Source organism: Pelobates fuscus, chromosome 12 (genome assembly GCF_036172605.1).
Source record: "Pelobates fuscus isolate aPelFus1 chromosome 12, aPelFus1.pri, whole genome shotgun sequence".
Taxonomy (NCBI): Eukaryota; Metazoa; Chordata; class Amphibia; order Anura; family Pelobatidae; genus Pelobates; species Pelobates fuscus.
Window position 1 is genome coordinate 34354149 of NC_086328.1, and position 16307 is coordinate 34370455.

A 16307-nucleotide genomic window follows, 5' to 3' on the forward strand; every position below is an offset into this window, starting at 1 on the left:
AGTAGTATGGAGTACCTGCCTCCTTTAAACACGTGAAATATCAAAACATATCTCTTTTATCCCTTCCAGATCAAATATGATGAGACAAACGCTAACAGACAAATCCTGGCATCATATGTGGCTGAGAATTCACGTAACGTTTTGAAAAAAGGGCCTTTTGGTTCTTCATTAATCCAGCTATATAAATCAGTATCTTCTGTCCTAAATCAGGAGATGCCCGGAATCCGTCAAAATTCGTCATGGCAAAGAGAAAACAATAAAGAGGTTTGTCCAATTCGCAGACAGAGATCGCTAAGTTATGTTCCTTTGTAGTTTATTAATTATTGGTTTAAATCTCTTTTATATTACATTATGGAACTCATGTAAACAGCAATGTTAAACTGCTGTCTACTATTTTAAAGCATGTTTTTTTCACACCTCTTGCAGAGTTCCGGGCTCCTTTCTTTGTGTTTACTCCGTGTACGGTACATCAGCAGCTGCCGTTTGCTGCTTCTTGGTATATTGTAATCATAGTGATATAATAATCTATGTACAAACGATGGTGATGTACACAAATAAGGATCTCCTAAAAATAAAGAAAATCAGAAGCAGCAATCATCAGATGATGTTTGCTGGCCTACATGAAGATATTTAATTTAAAAGAGCTCTTGTACACACCTAATTGTTCACCATCTTGCCCCCACCTATGGTCAGTGGGTGGGGAGGGCTAGTGTCCTATACATGGGTGGCGGGTGGGGACTATTATCTTCATATGCAGGGGGTACCTAATGAGTGGAGACTATTTAATAATCAATGCTACTGTACACCCTCTCCCAACCCTGGGAATGCCATTGCCCACCCCCCAAAGTTAGGGCCAATCCCTTTCTCACCTGCTGGGAAGAGGGTTCCCTAAGCTACTAGCCACCCTAAACAAAAATTGTCCCACTTAAACCCTTCATTCTAATAATAGTGAGGACAGGCAATACATTTAATACCTGTAAGAGAAAAAAGTATACTTACCTTTAGAAGTATTCTTTTCTTTAGCTACCATAAAAAGGTCCAAAAAGGTGGCTTGCCATGGGGTCATTACTCACCATCGTTGCTATGTTTATAGCCTCCTCCTGCCGTCTATAACACTAGGTCCGTGCCATTTAATGAGTAGCCTCCAACTGCGAACCATGCCTCATCAACTGGCCATGGTTGAAGGCAGGGAGGTGGACAGTGATCTATCCACCACCCATTTTGTCATTTAAAGTCCACACTCGATACCCATGAGTGGTGGCACGGGGTTCCAAGTCCCCCTTGTTATTTTAAAAGCCCCATGTAAGCTCTGGACAGCCATCACATAATAAATCCTTGCGCTGTCTGCGGATAAATAGTTCCAATTTGTAAAATCCAGGCCAGATTTGAAGCAACCGGGCCCAGATTTCAGCTATCCGGCAGCTTTGGTTTGGCCTAAATCAGAACCAAATTCAGGCTTGTTCAGTACATGCATTGGAAACAACAACAACAGGTGGTATTGCCCCATTCCGTATGGTACAACTTGGACTTTAGTGAATAATCCTGTAAGTGTTATCGGTATCACATAATGGTATATAACACGTGCAGGAAACCTCCCATAATTATTTATGGCATTATATTACAGGTGTATATCACCCCACGGTCCCACTTCATTAGAGAACAAATACTTTTCATTACCTTCTATACTAGTAAATGTCTTTCAGGCATGTTCCCTTCCATTCAGTAGAGTGATGTAACCACATAGAACAGTCATAGAGTATATCAATCAATTATGCCTAAAAACATTTTTCACATTGTGGAAAATGTCCATAGGCTTTGGATATGGATGAGATATTTTTGTATATTTATTTTTATGACAGAAAAAAATTATTATGCAATATGCATTTACACGTGTGTGTGTGATACCCTTTTATAAAGCAGAGCTTAGCATGCGGGTGTCATCAGTTCACTAGATAAACAGAATTAAAAAAAAAAATCAGCAAATCAAATAACAGAGGTCAAAGTTTTCACTCGCACAACTTGGCAAACACCCTGTTGTGTTTCCACGCGGGTACATTGCCTTCTACTCGTGATTTAATAAAATAAAAATCAATTTTGGATATCTTACCCAGTGTGTAGAGATTCTGTATATTGAACTAACTTGTACCCTAACAGGATCATTTCCATAAGTCCTGATGGAGAGGTCCTGTAGTGTAGAGGTTTCCTTCTAAAACAAGCTTACATTTATACTGTGCTTATCAACTGAATATTATAGTCACAATCATAACCATTCATCAGAGATAAATTATGAAGAGTACGGCAGGAGTTGCGGCAGGAACATCTTCGTAAATCACTGTAACTCCTTTGTTTCTTTAGTTACGAGAGATAATGCTGACAACTCTGTCTGCTGTAAATGTCACGTCTCTGCAAACCGCTCTTGAAATGTCTGAGGTGCTGAAGGACCTTACTTGGAGGAGTGAAGAGCTCTCTGCATCAGCTCAGGTGAGGACAATATCCATAGAGTCATACTCTGAATTTCAGACATGGTGTTGCCATGTATAACATAGGGTAAAGGGTATGGATGAACGAGAAGACACTGTGGTGGCCCATGTCACCCTTATATACACCTTATCATGTCCACACACATTTCCCGTATAAATCTGTTTACATCATGTATGTACCCAAATTCACATTTTTGTGTCTGACTATATGTGTGTAATATGTATGTATGTGAATATGTATGATTGTGAATTGTGACTACCTATATATTATGTTGATAACATCAAAGTCTATTCCCATCACTAAAGCCCTAGGGGCTAATAATCACCTTCTGGAATGACTCTCTCTGGATCTGCTGCTATATTTTCTTGGAGAATAGACTGCTGATGATTTAGAAGGCCTGGTAGATGCTGGATCTGGACTATGGACCAGTATCGATGGGCTTACTCTTTACTTAAACTCTCGCAAGTTGTGCAACTCACTAGGGGTTTGCTCAGCTTGTCCCTCCTTGTTGCCAGAAGAGGTCTGCTAACCAAAGCATTCCCTGTAGGCCTCTTGTCTTATATTTCTTCCCCATCCTCTCCATAGGGTGTTATGTCCATTCTAATTTGCTTTAACTATTTGGTTAGCAACCCATGCTTGCATATGATTAACCAACAAACAGTTCTCCTGTGATGATAAGTTGTGAATGTTCAGGAGTGATGTGGCAGGCACATATCACAAGATTTGAATGTAAATGTGCACCATAGCTCATTGTAGTGGTTATGGTGGTATAAGTGTATTTAAAGCTTCCCTTGCTATGTGGGTGCTGGGAGTGGTCAGATGTTTGATAAACCATTCCAAAACACATTACCTTAGCAAGATGTACCTTATGTAGTAACATTGTATCAACTGCCTAATACGATACCCCTAGGGAAATAACTTTGTAACCTATAAGCATCATGCATGAACTTTAAATGTTAGAATCATTTTGTTTTGTTTCCTTGCAGTGCTAAGAGAATGTTGTAGTACATTCTTTATATATTTAGGGAATGGAATACAGTAGACATTTCAGATTTCCAATACAAGCACAGATGTCAGAACATATAAAAAATAGTGCTAATTTATTATTATTTTTTATTTTATGCTCACTATGTCCCAAGTACCATAAGCACTACAGGTCATGCAAGGAATCTTCGGATGTATCTCCTGTTTTTTTAGTGGCTTCATAAAGCTAAACTGACCTCTACTTGCAGACAAAACCCTGCCATTATCTCATCCAAAGGACATGTTGGGTACCAGGAAAGATGGATGGCATCTGAATACACCTTAGATCAGAACTACTACAATTGAGTGCAGTTGTTATGGTGTTTGGAGTTCTGCCTGCCTTAGATGGCAGAATCTCTAGTAATCACACAAGGGAAATGAATAATGAAACCCCCATCATTAAAGAAATAGTGCTTTAAAGGTTTTTTGTTTTTTATCATTAACCTTGGTTGGAAGTAGCGGTGGACTTTAGCTATTTGAAAAGTGCTCCACCTGCTGTAACTTTAAGGAGTGCTGGATTAATATTTATTCCCAGGAACAAAATCTTTAATCCACTCCATACTTCAAAATGATACACACTCCGAGCTAGCATTTCATTGCGGTTACAGAGTTAGAAAAGCTGCAGATGTCAGTGCGGTCAGACTATGAAAACACACAGAAATAAAACTATTTAATTGCATATTGCAGCCTGGGACACTGGTACCTCGCTGTGATTACTGCAAGTATCAATTTAAACAATATATTGTATTAATATTATACAGTGCATGGTTCCAATGTGGCTCTACTCTAAACACAGAGAGGGGGGAAGAAGTAAGAACAATGATTCTGTCTGGGTAATTCACTGAAGTCAAATGTACTGATTGAGGCCAGTTTATTAAGTAGCCACCACACGCTTTTTCAATGTAATTAATAGACCCTACTCAGTGTCCTCAGTTAGGGGCAGGAATAGTTCCCCCTTATAATTTTTTACAGGCCCTCTCCACCCTGGGATGGGGCTATTTTAGTGACTGGGTAGCAATGCACTTGGGGGCATAGGGAGTTTTTTTTAAAGTCCTTAATAGTAGTATAGTGGTTTTATTGACCCCCAAAGCTTTGGTTTTTTTAAGACACCTTTTTAATGCAGCTTCAATGTTGTTAACCCTTGCCCTGCTGAGGTTTTTTTTTTTAACTATTTGCGTGCTTTTTGCTAGTGCGAAAAGCAATTGCTTTCACTAAAATTTCAACTAAAATTTGCATTTAGTCTCTAGTCATTATAAAATCGGTCCTTTGTACATTTCCCAAATACTATACTTACTATCAATATAAAGCACTGATTTGCAATCAGACAAAAAAAAAATGCATCCAGCAAATAGGTGGCCGCCAAGGGCGCTGCTTAAAGGTGGGCGCTGGCAGCGACTTTGCTGCACATTTGGGCTGCCCTTCTATCAAGCTGGGTTAAATATTTAGTGTGCTGCCGACCATGTTACCGGGCGCTAGAGAGCACTTACATGGCTGCTGACTGGCGCCCAGTAGAACACCGGTCTAGCAAAGCCAGGCCCCCCTCAAAGACATCCACTTGTGCAAGGATGCCTTATTTGCTGCCGTCACCACTTGCCCTGTATGTGGTGACAAGGGGCGGTTGCATAGAGGGAAGTTGGGCTATGACTGGGAGACTAAAGTTCCCCTAGACAGCCAGGCACACTGAAGATGTCTGAAACACATGAACAGCAAACTGATATGTGAAATGAAGGCAAGAGAGTTAATGGGACCTCACCGTGTGTGTGTGTTTCAGAGAATCTGTGTCAGTCTGCTTCAGTCAATATGTTTGTGTATGTCAGTCTGCTTGGGTCAGTGTGTGTCTGAATGGATCTGTCTATGTCTGCATGTGTGTGTCTGTATGGATTAGTGTGTGTGTCTGCATGGAACAGTATGTGTCTGTATGTCTGTGTGTATGCATGAGTCAGTGTGTGCACGTATGGGTCAGTGTGTGTCTGCATGGGTCAATGTGTGTCTTATATATACTGTTTTATCAGTGTGGGTCTGTATGTGTGTGTCTGCATTGGTCAGTTTGTGCGTCTATATGGGTCAGTGTGTGTCTGCATAGATCAGTGTGTCTGTATGGGTCAGTGTGTGTTGGCATTGGTCAGTGCATGTATGTATCAGTCTGTATGGGTCAGTGTGTGTGTCAGTTTGCATGAGTCGGTGGAGCAAATGGGGTACAATTTTTTTTATTTATTTTTGCCTCTAGTGGCAAAAATCCTTGCACCAGCCCTGCCAGATAACTGGTGCAAATTTGCTTGGGCTGACTGAATTCTGACTGGAATTAGTTTTAGTAAATTTCCGAATTTCCATTTCAGTCAGAATTTGCCCATTTTCACCAGATTTATTTTCGTCTGGACAATATCTGGTGTTCAATTAATAACCCTGTGTATCTCCTCCTTCAATATAATGTGTTTCCTGGAAGTGTGTGGATTAAACTGGACAATGATGTCAATCGATAAATCATTAACATACATTCATATATAAACAGAGCATCATATGGAACATATTATAAGTAATGTTTAATGTTTTCAATGTATTATTCAGTGCTGTAATTTCCAGAGAATTGATAGTATTAGTTTATGATCTCCTACTCTCCTTTCAAGGTGGAAGCCAGCGGTTCTTTGAAGGATGTCAGTGGGTCCTTATTGACCATGAGTGATGAATCAGACCAAACAAGGAAAGAGGCTGTAAATCATCTCTTTAATGCTGTCAGCAATGTGCTAGAAGCCACTGCAAGCAATGGGAGCTCACATATGGCGGAGCCAGGAGGTGTGCAGGTAATGTCATATATAGTCTTAAATATCACTGAGGCAGATTTATCAAGGAAAAAGCAAGTGAAATTTGGGGCAAAGAGCTAAATACGATGTAATCACCATGGAAATAGAATGACTATCAACATATTGCACTTTGCACCAAATAGAGCACTTGCTTTGCCTTGAGTAATCTCATTCATAATTATTTGTATATTCAAACTGTACCATTCCATTCAGGGCTGGATTTGCCACAAGGCTACCAAGGCCATGGTCTCTAAGTGACCGGCAAAGATCTCACTCGCTGGCCAGCCCATTTTCCTGTGTCTTTCTCGCCTGTATTATATCTGAGCATTGCCGCAGCACAACTCTGATATATTCCCTCTTTCCTGGCTGTAAGCATCAGGAAGGAGGGAGTACACTTTTATACCACCCTAGTCACCCCAGTATAGCCCCAGTCATCCCACTACAAACCCTGTCATCCCACTTCAGCTCCGGTCACCCCACCATAGACTGTGTCACTCCACTACAGCCCATGTCACCCCACTACAACCCTTGTCACCTCACTACAGCCCCTGCCACCCCAGTATAGCCTCTGTAAAATACCCCCTTATAAACAACTCAAAGAAAAAAACTGTTACTGTGTACTCCCTCAATAGATACAGTACTGTCAAAAATAAAGTATTGTTACTTAGTTACAAAAATTCCACTGGACCTCTGAAAGTTGCAAAAGAATACAGTGTCACGGCAAGGGTGCATAACTCATTATTGCACTATGGAATAGTGTCTTTGAAGCTGGGACCCCACAGAGATCAGATGACAGAAGGGGTAATGTAAATTGCATAGGATTGTGAAAAGGGAAAGATGTATCCTGTGATTAATCAACGGCTCTGCAAGGTGTGAGATTCTACACTTGAAAAGCCTGAATGTCTGGCTTCAGCCATATGGCCTGTACTTCTTAATTGATGAGTCTATCTCTTCGATATGTTAATGGCCATTAGCCTTGTTCCAGTATCATATCCAAAAGAAAATAACATTAATATTTACCCACAGAATAATAATTAAGCCTCAGTTTTGTTATATTTGGAAAGTGACGATTGCCATCTCCTAAACAAGCCCAAACACATTTGGCATAACTTAACCATAGGGGAAGGAATTGTGATGTCCGCTATATTGGGTCACAAGTAAGGCTGTTGTATATCTATGGAATGGAAACATAATAACAAATTTGTAGATGCAAGTATTATTTCTGTGGCAGATACATAAGGGAAGATAGAACCAAATGATTCCATTTGGAGCGATGTGGGTCTGGACACAAGGGTAAGGTGTGGTAATCCACAGGGTATATCTCTAGTGATACTGAAGTGTGCCTGGTACTTGCTTGAGGGGCAGAATCTAATTCTAAGTGAGTCACCATCTTTCCTACCAGAGACCCCCTGGGGCAGAAGTATTTACTTTGAACAGCTGAGTAAGTGATTAGAACTTTGTTATTTTATCCCTTTTCTTTTTATCTGTTGTTGGTGTAAATAATTTTTTTTTTTTTTTTTTTTTTTTTTTTTAATTCTTTATTTTTGTTGTGCGTGGTATAACAAGATGCTTGTTCAGCCACAATAGCAGTCACAAGCAGTAATGTAACAAACAGTTGAAACATAACATGGCATATGAGTATACAGCACATTTTTAGTTTTATGAGAGAACATAATAGGGTTCAACGCTTCAACAGTGTACATAGAATTAGACCGTTTAAACATTGGCATGAGTAGGTGCACATCGTTTAGTTTTGATTTTAAAAAAATAGAAAGAAAAAATAGGCTTAGTTTAACTAGTGAGTTTCAAGCACGTATTCTTTTTTTTTTTTTTTTTTTTTTTTTTTAAATCTTTATTTTATTCGTGCACAGATATAACAGGCTTGTTTGCACTGCCACAATAGCTGGTGCAAGCAAAAAATATAGACATAGCTGAACATTTGTATGGCATTTAAAAACTTTGCACATTTTATGTTTTAGGAGTCAGAACAGGAAACAAGCTAAGTTATAAACAGTGAAGGTGATCAGACCGATCAGTGTTCCCTTAGTACAGGTTAAAGATAGCTTGGAAAGGGTGAAAGGTACGACCAGGGGAGTGAGCCACGCTTGTACGCTAGCAGCCTGCTTAACGTGTAGTGTACTCTTCCATTGGTTAGGTTTATACTTAGATTAATTCTAGGCAAAAATAATTACAAATTAGTATGTGTACAGGCTTAAACGTGCAGCTATGGTTAAACGTAGGCTATGTTATGGCTGATGGTAAGGCTGCCGTAATTGAAAACATGACGTTATGTGTTGTCACAGGTTGCATACAGATAGATATCGCTGGTGCCAATATAAAGCTCATGAGGGTTCTCACTGGTGTAAATTTAAATTTTAACATTTTGTATGATATCGCTGGTTACCAATACAACATATATAAAGGTTGCTGTTATAACATAGATGAAATATATCACTGGATGCCTTTTAGAAATCATTGTTATACATTAGCTTATCAAGATCATCCGCCTGGGTATCAACGGGTGAGTACATAGCAGTGTAGCAGTAAGTCCTGAGGGGGGCACGGGTACCTCCCTCGGGGGCATGTGGCACTGTTAGCCGATGCCTTGGCTCGGTAGGTCCGTGTTATCCCTGGGGTTCATCAGATGCTGGCCTCGGTGCCTTGCCTTGCAGAGTCCTTCTTGTCTGGTGTGGATAGAGACAGCTAGACAGTCGCTTAGGGCTGTGATGGCGATGAGGAGGTTAATCCCTCGAGCTTGTGTCAGAATGCTGGTCTGTTCGCTGCAGGCCTGGTGACCTCCGGTTATCTGCTGCTTCCCAGGTTTGGGCCTCTCGCTTGAGTTCCGTATATTCTGGGTAGTGCCATGGTGTCTCGGATGTGGGAATCCCCTCTTGCCCTGGAGCTGTGGGAGAGCTGGCGCTCGTAGGCCACGAGCCTGGGAACCTTTGTGGTCCAGGATCGGCCCTTTCGGGTTGTTGCAGGGAGGTAGATCCGGTAGCTTGTAGTGTCGTCGTGCCCCTCTCCGCTTATGTGGCCAGCGCCTCTGGGGTACTCCCCAACTTGCTCTCAGCCCAGGAGGGCTCAGGATGTGGGGGATAGATGTAGGGCTCTTAGAGTTGCCCTGAGGAGGACTCCCATTCTCCTGTCCGCCATCGGTTCTTACCCTTGTGGGTAGCGTTTGGCCATGTGTCGCAGGCTGTATGCGTGCCTGTAGTTTGGCCCAGAAGCGTTCGAAGATTAGTGTGATGGAGTCTTTTGCGCAGTGCCCAGTGTCCCTTGCATCCGGAGGCCGCCGTCGCTTGTCCGCCATCTTGGGCGTTCCCGTCCCCTCGTCTCTTATGGTGGTCAGTGTGTCATTCTGTTGGTGTAGGGTTCGGGGCAGCCCGCCTGGTGGGGACCGGGATATCCCCCGCCGGTCCATAGGGGGGGGGGGGTGCGTGTTTTGCACTCGCTTGTCAGTGTTGGGATCAGGCGGGAAGGCGGCCGTCCCTCCCCTCCCAATTCCACTAGGCCTCAGTTCGTTGCCACGGTTCCCGGTCGTGTCTGTCTTCAAGATTGGTACCGGCATGTTCACGGTTGCTTCCCCCAGCCTACTGGCCGGTTTGTAGGGGAATCGTAACAGTCGGTTGCCGGTTTTCTGTAGAATTTGGGCCTATTCTGCAGGAGCTCATGAAATGTGCTTCCATTCAGTTTGCCTGCTTAGCTCCGCCCCCTCAAGCACGTATTCTAGCATAATTGTGTAACAGTAATGTATTACAAGATAGCGACTCATGTTAAACAGGCAGGGTGTGTGGGGGTTTTAGCTGGTTGACGGGTAACCACATATGCTTATTCGCTTTAAGAGTTTAGTTAGGTATAACAACCCTGTAATAAGACCACCAGGCTATATAGTGTATGTTAACAGTTGGTACCTGTTAACTGATAGTATGTTTGATATTATGGGTTTAAGCGTGTAGCATTCACTGAGAGAGCACCCTTATGGGGTATACTGGGGCAGCGGGTTACATGCTGTGCAGACAACAAAAACAAAAATCTAGTAGTGTAGCAGTCTATGCTTCAAAGGTCGCGTGTATTAGAGGAGGCTAGGCTAGACATGCCTACAACAGCAGGAGTGGAGTTTAAGGTTGTGGTTATTTGGCATTGCTTTTTCAAGAGATGAAACATTCATACAGCTTTAGACTGGTTAGCCTTGCATTGTGTGGGTGTGCTGCGTTTGCCTAACAGCGTGGCTGTACATTTTCAGAGAAATGATTTTAAACAGGCTTGTACAAGCGCTTCTATTCACTGCCCTCAATAGTGGACGATTGGTTAGGCCTCATAGTGTAAGTAACTAGCGAGGTAATAACATATAGAACGTGATATACGTAAATCTTAAAAAAAAAAAAATATATATATATATATAACGTTACGAGTAAGGGTTAATGTTGGCATGGGATTACACATATTAATTACATGTCGAGCTAAAATGAAAAAATGAGAGTCCGTAAAGTTCAACTCTTACACATCCATGTTGCTGCAAAAGTCCCATGAGTCTTGTCACCTGGCCCTTCTCAGCCGATGCCCCCACGTGGCAGAAGGTGTGCAGGCCTCTCGGTGAGCTGTCGCAGGGCAATTCCTGCAGCTGCTTCCTTCGGTGGTGCTGCTGGGAGCTGTTCCCATGCGTCCCAGGGATGCAGACTTTGGGGCTGGTCAGCGTCGTGGCTGGTTGTGTGAGTATTGTGAGGGCTCACGCTGTGCCGGTGCAGAGGTGTTGGTGCCGCTGATTGGGAGTTTGGATGAGTGTCTCGATCTGTCCTGTTTAGAGGCTTGGGGTTGTGAGCGTAGCTGTCCGAGGGCCCCGGCGCCGTTTCCCGCCATATTGATCTTCGGCTTTGTTTCCATCTTGAGGCCGCTCGGGAGTTACAGGATGGGTACTCCTGCAGGTGGCGCCGGGTAGCCGGGCGTATCCACGCCTTAACCGCTCTCACCGCTAGCTTGTAGGTCTGTCTCTTGTCCTTGAGCTTTGCCCAGAGATAGTTGCATAGCCGGCTTACAAACTCTAGCGTGTGCGTGGGCGGCTTAATTGGTGTTCGCTGGGTCCTAGGCTGCTTCTGAGCCGCCATCTTGTCGCGTGTGGCTGGTGGTTTGGTCGCTTGGGAAGGCGATAATATGGGGGTTAACGCCCCCAGCGAGGACCGGGATGTCCCCCGCCGGTCCAGAGGGGGGGGGTAGGGTTGCCGCTGAACCAGACCGAGTATTTAAAGGCAGGGAGGTCGGCCGCCTCTCCCCAGCCCTTATTCAGTAGGCCGCAGTAGCGTGGCTCAGATCTTCATCGGGTTACAGGCTAGATTCGGGTGTCTGCGTGTGGCTCAAGTATCCCGCTTCCAGATAATGCCTTTCAATAGCATTTATTAGTCGATTAGTCAGGGTTGTCCCGCTTCAGAGTTAGAAAGGCCCGGGAGCTCAAGTCCCACACGTCTGCCCCGCCCAGCATTCCCCTTTTGAACCTGGTGTAAATAATTTTGATTGTCATTTATATTTTTGTATGCACTGTGACTATTTTTTGCTCATAATAAATATTCCTTTATTAAGTTCTGCCTTTGTCTGGTAAAGAATCACGTTACCTGAAGAGACTAATGAGTATTGTTGCAATTACTTGAATATTGTGCTTAGTTATATTTGGTGGGGTTTTATTACTGATTTACCAGGGGGACCAAGGCACCCCATTTATAAATTGTCTTGGTGGTGGCAGCGTTAAAAAACTAATAGTTATATTATTATGCTTAAGTGTGGGTGGTTTTAAGAGGGATTTTGTCATTATTTCCGGTCTAGTGCAGATAAATAGTGAACTTTAACCCTTTCACCGCCACAACTATGTCACACACACTCTTAAAGTAGGGTGCGTTCGTGACATACAGTAGGTTAAAATAAATGTAGGTCCTCCTCTGTAGATAGTAGTGTGCACCTTAGACAAACCAAAAAAGGGGATGGACAGTATAGCTTACACATGTTATTAAATGATTGAAAATCAGAAGTAGAGACCCTCGCGTTATTAAGTGGTGATGGTATCAAAATCCACTCACAAACTGTTTGAAGGTTTTTATTGTAATATATGTATATTACAATAAAAACCTTCAAACAGTACTCCAGTGGGCGGCCATAGTGATCACCCAGTCGATGCAGCACTGAGACTGTCAGTAGACCAAATGCAACTGGCTGTCTCACCACTACCACATAATGTGCCATGTATAATGTAATCTCTTTTTGTTTCTCTCTTCAGAATACAGTGTCACTCCATCTTCTAAGCGCAGTGGAAAATCTGCAGAGTGCGTTGCTAATTGGGAAACTGCCAGATAATGAGCCCATAATCCTGACTACACCCTCTGCTACCATGTATATAAACAGGTGGGTGAAAAGAATACATTGCTGATTTATTGAAGCAACCACACAATTGTAAAATATTTTGACATGTGGTCTCTGCCTCATCCTATTTCCCTGAGGTCAGCATCCTTAGCTGTGTGGTAATACTAAGCCAAGCCACCAGGGGATTGTAAGCAACTGTGCAAACTAAAAGGTTAAAGGGACACTATAGGACAAAAACCCGAATTAACGGTGGAAATCAGGCACCTACCTTTCCCAAATCCGACCCACAGATCGTGGCAAAGAACATGGGCAAGAAAAATAAAAAACCACGACCGGACAAAACGCCGCTCAGCCAAGATATCGGCGAACTCCTGCGGAACTCGCAGAAGGCCGCATGGGGGAAAATGGCGCTGGGAGACGACGGGTACTCCGATTCATCTGGAGATTTTTACCCAGACCCAGAAGCAGGCGCATCGCTCAGCCAGCCCACAGGGCACACAATCAAAACCTTCCAGGCAGAAGAACCTGTCACTGCAGCCCTACTAACGAAAATGTTTATGGAGCTCAGACAAGACCTGGCGGCCGACCGAGCTCACTTCAAGGAGGCAATGGAGGGGGCCACCACGAGGCTCACCCACTTGGAAACTAAAGCTACCTCCCAAGACACACGTCTAACCACCCTGGAACACAGAATGTCTGACCTCCAGAAACAACAAATAGGCACAGCAGAGAGGGTGGAGGCCTTGGAGGACCACAGAAGGAGACTCAACTTAAAGGTTAGAGGGGTGTCGGATGATATAGGGCTAGCAGACCTCCCACACTATATGAGGCGCCTGATAGCAACGCTAATGCAACCAAAACAGTCAAAACTGCTTAAAATGGACGGACTGTTCCGCCTGCCCAAGCCGACCAACGCACCCTCCACCGCCACAGCCGATATTATTGTGAGATTTCAATCCTATCAGGACAAGACTGCGGTCTTAGCAGCGACCCGAGGGAAAACCCCTCTAACATTCGAAGACTCTCAACTACTTCTGTTTCCTGACCTAACGAGAAGCACCCTAAGCTGGCGCAAATCGCTGCAACCAAGCCTACAACATCTAAGATCCAACAATATTCAGTATCGCTGGGGAACTCCAAGGCTCATCACCTTCACATTTCAAGGGACTACCTTCCGAGCAAGAAGCCTACAAGAGCTGGACACATATCTGAACCAACTAGGCCTGACGGTCACACGACCAGAGCCATCGACCACCTTGTCCAGGCTGGACCTCACCGCGACAAAAGAATTTATACCCAGGTCCTCTCGACACCCGACGCAAGCAGGTGACACAACCTGAACGCCACCAACAAGAACACTGCTCAATCTTTCAGGATGCCATAGACTCCACCACAAACACCTGTGACTCACCGTGATAAATCCCTGGAGGGGGTTCCTCTTCCCCTGATGCACTTAAGCGTTTACTACTTATGATGCCCTTATTTTACCTTTCCTCTACTTCTGCGCTCAAGGGATTGTCAATTTATTGTATTTTAATGTTGTCCTACTTGTTAAAAAAAAAAAAACTAAAACCCACTCAGCATGGGACTGTAACCCAACTACTAATTATACATGTATTGTTAAATGTGAACTCTTGGGGCTTTAGCCCACATATTGTACCGTATTGCCTTATCAACATGCTGAGTGATCAAAAATAAAGAATTGAAAAAAAAAAAAAAGGGACACTATAGGCACCCGGACCACTTCATCTCATTGAAGTGGACTGGTTGCAGTGCCCCTGTCCCCTTTAATCCTGCAATGTAAAACATTGCAGTTCCATAGAAACTGCAATAACTACATTGCAGCACTAAGACAGCCTCTAGTGGCTCTCTACCAGACAGCTTTCGGGAGTATACTGGACTCTTGGTCCCTTAAAGGGATCCTATAGTGCCAGGAAAACAAAACCGTTTTCCTGGCAATATAGGGTTATTAGTGCCTCGCGCCTCCCCTCACGCAGGACTGAAGGGGTTAAACCCCCTCAGCCACTTACCTGAATCCAGCGCCGATGTCCCTTGGTGCTAGGTCAGGTTCCACTCACCCTCCTCCCCCGCCGACGTCAGCCGACAGGTGAGACCTAATGCACATGCGCGGCAATGGCCGAGCACACATTAGACCTCCCCATAGGAAGCATTATTCAATGCTTTCCTATGGGGAAAATCTGACGCTGATGGTCCGTATGGACGTCCAGCGTCAGATAATGGACCAAGGTCCGTTTGGATTCCAGAAGCCCTCAAGTGGCTGTCTGTTAAACAGCTACAGAGTGCAGTCTTAGAGCTGCAATGTAACATTGCAGTTTTCGGGAACGACTAATGTTTTACATTGCAGCACTAAGTGCAATATGGTCACAGCACCCAGACTACTTAAATTAACTGAAGTGGACTGGGTGCCTACAGTGTCCCTTTAAATGATGCTGGCCGTCTTCACACTCTGAAATCCCCATAGGAGAGCATTAATTCCCTCCATCGGATGACTTACTAATAGCAACGTAATTAAGAACAATGTAACATATTTGCACTGACTGATTTCTAAACATATTTATTGTCGTTCAAAGACACATTACTGCGAGTATTATTGCTGTGGAGCTCTGTTATACACTCAGACACTGCAACAATATGGAGCTTTTAGAATGAGGGACTGTAGGATTTAGACCAAAATAGGGACTGTCCCTCCTAAATAGGGACACTTGGGAGGTATGGTTGACTGTAACTGCTTGGGGTAAAGAGGGTAAAAATCTTAACAGGAAGGAAACCAGACAGAACCACTTGCATTTATAATTATGGTAAGAAGGTTGAGAAGACTTGTTTGTGTTATGCTTTCTTGTTAAATATTATCAATTCCGAAAGCACACTGTAAAATAATCAGACATCATGGAAACACTATCATATTAATCATCTTCTTTGATTTGGAACCAGAGCAGTTAACATCCTCCTATCTAACTGGGAGTTCTTAAATCTCTGCACAATCTGAGTCACACACTGGTACAACGTAATCATTTTTGTAACTCAGTATGTCAGGATTCCTGTGTGCTGCCCGCAATCACACTGCCTGTTTGTTTTCTAGATTCATTACCATTGAGTGGGATGTGTGTTTTGTTTAAACAGAATTTCGTAGGAACCTGTGGCAGTGTGGGGACCACATTGTTATGAGCATAAGCTGTGTTACGGGAAGGAATTAGTAACAAGTTGTACGTCAGTATTGGAACTAATAAACAGAGGGCCCAAGTGCTTTATTTAGTGCCCCCTACTGCTCCAGAAACCTCTAATTCACAAAAATGTCCCTACTTGCCTCTGCAAAACAACTAACTCTATAGTCACAAGACCCTACATTCCCATGCCAGTTCACCCTCTCCTTTCCTAGGCAATTAACCTTCTCCCTGACCAAATTAGGTTTGCCACATTTGCCTGCCTATGAACCCTCTCTATTCCACTATTCGATTTGTCACATTTGTCTGCCAACTAATCACCTCTCTTTTTGATTTAGACTGGCACATACAACTCCTTCCTCCCCCAAATACGTGGCCATTTCACCCCTGCCTTCCCCCTATATTCTCATATTCCTTGTTATCCACACACTGTGGAAGGGCCCTATGTTGGCTCCTAAAGTGCTGGGCCCTGTCATATTAC

At 43.5% G+C, this 16307-nt stretch overlaps 1 protein-coding gene across 1 annotated transcript in view; it reads left to right on the forward strand.

Annotated features, from left to right (window-relative positions):
* The window catches only part of LOC134578593 (polycystin-1-like protein 2), a 124528-nt gene that overhangs the window by 53852 nt on the left and 54369 nt on the right, over positions 1-16307 (forward strand). Inside the window, exons 16-19 of the mRNA XM_063437561.1 lie at positions 70-264; positions 2356-2481; positions 6129-6302; positions 12562-12686. Coding sequence (XP_063293631.1) covers positions 70-264; positions 2356-2481; positions 6129-6302; positions 12562-12686 — 620 coding nt within the window. The remainder of the gene's footprint in view (positions 1-69; positions 265-2355; positions 2482-6128; positions 6303-12561; positions 12687-16307) is intronic.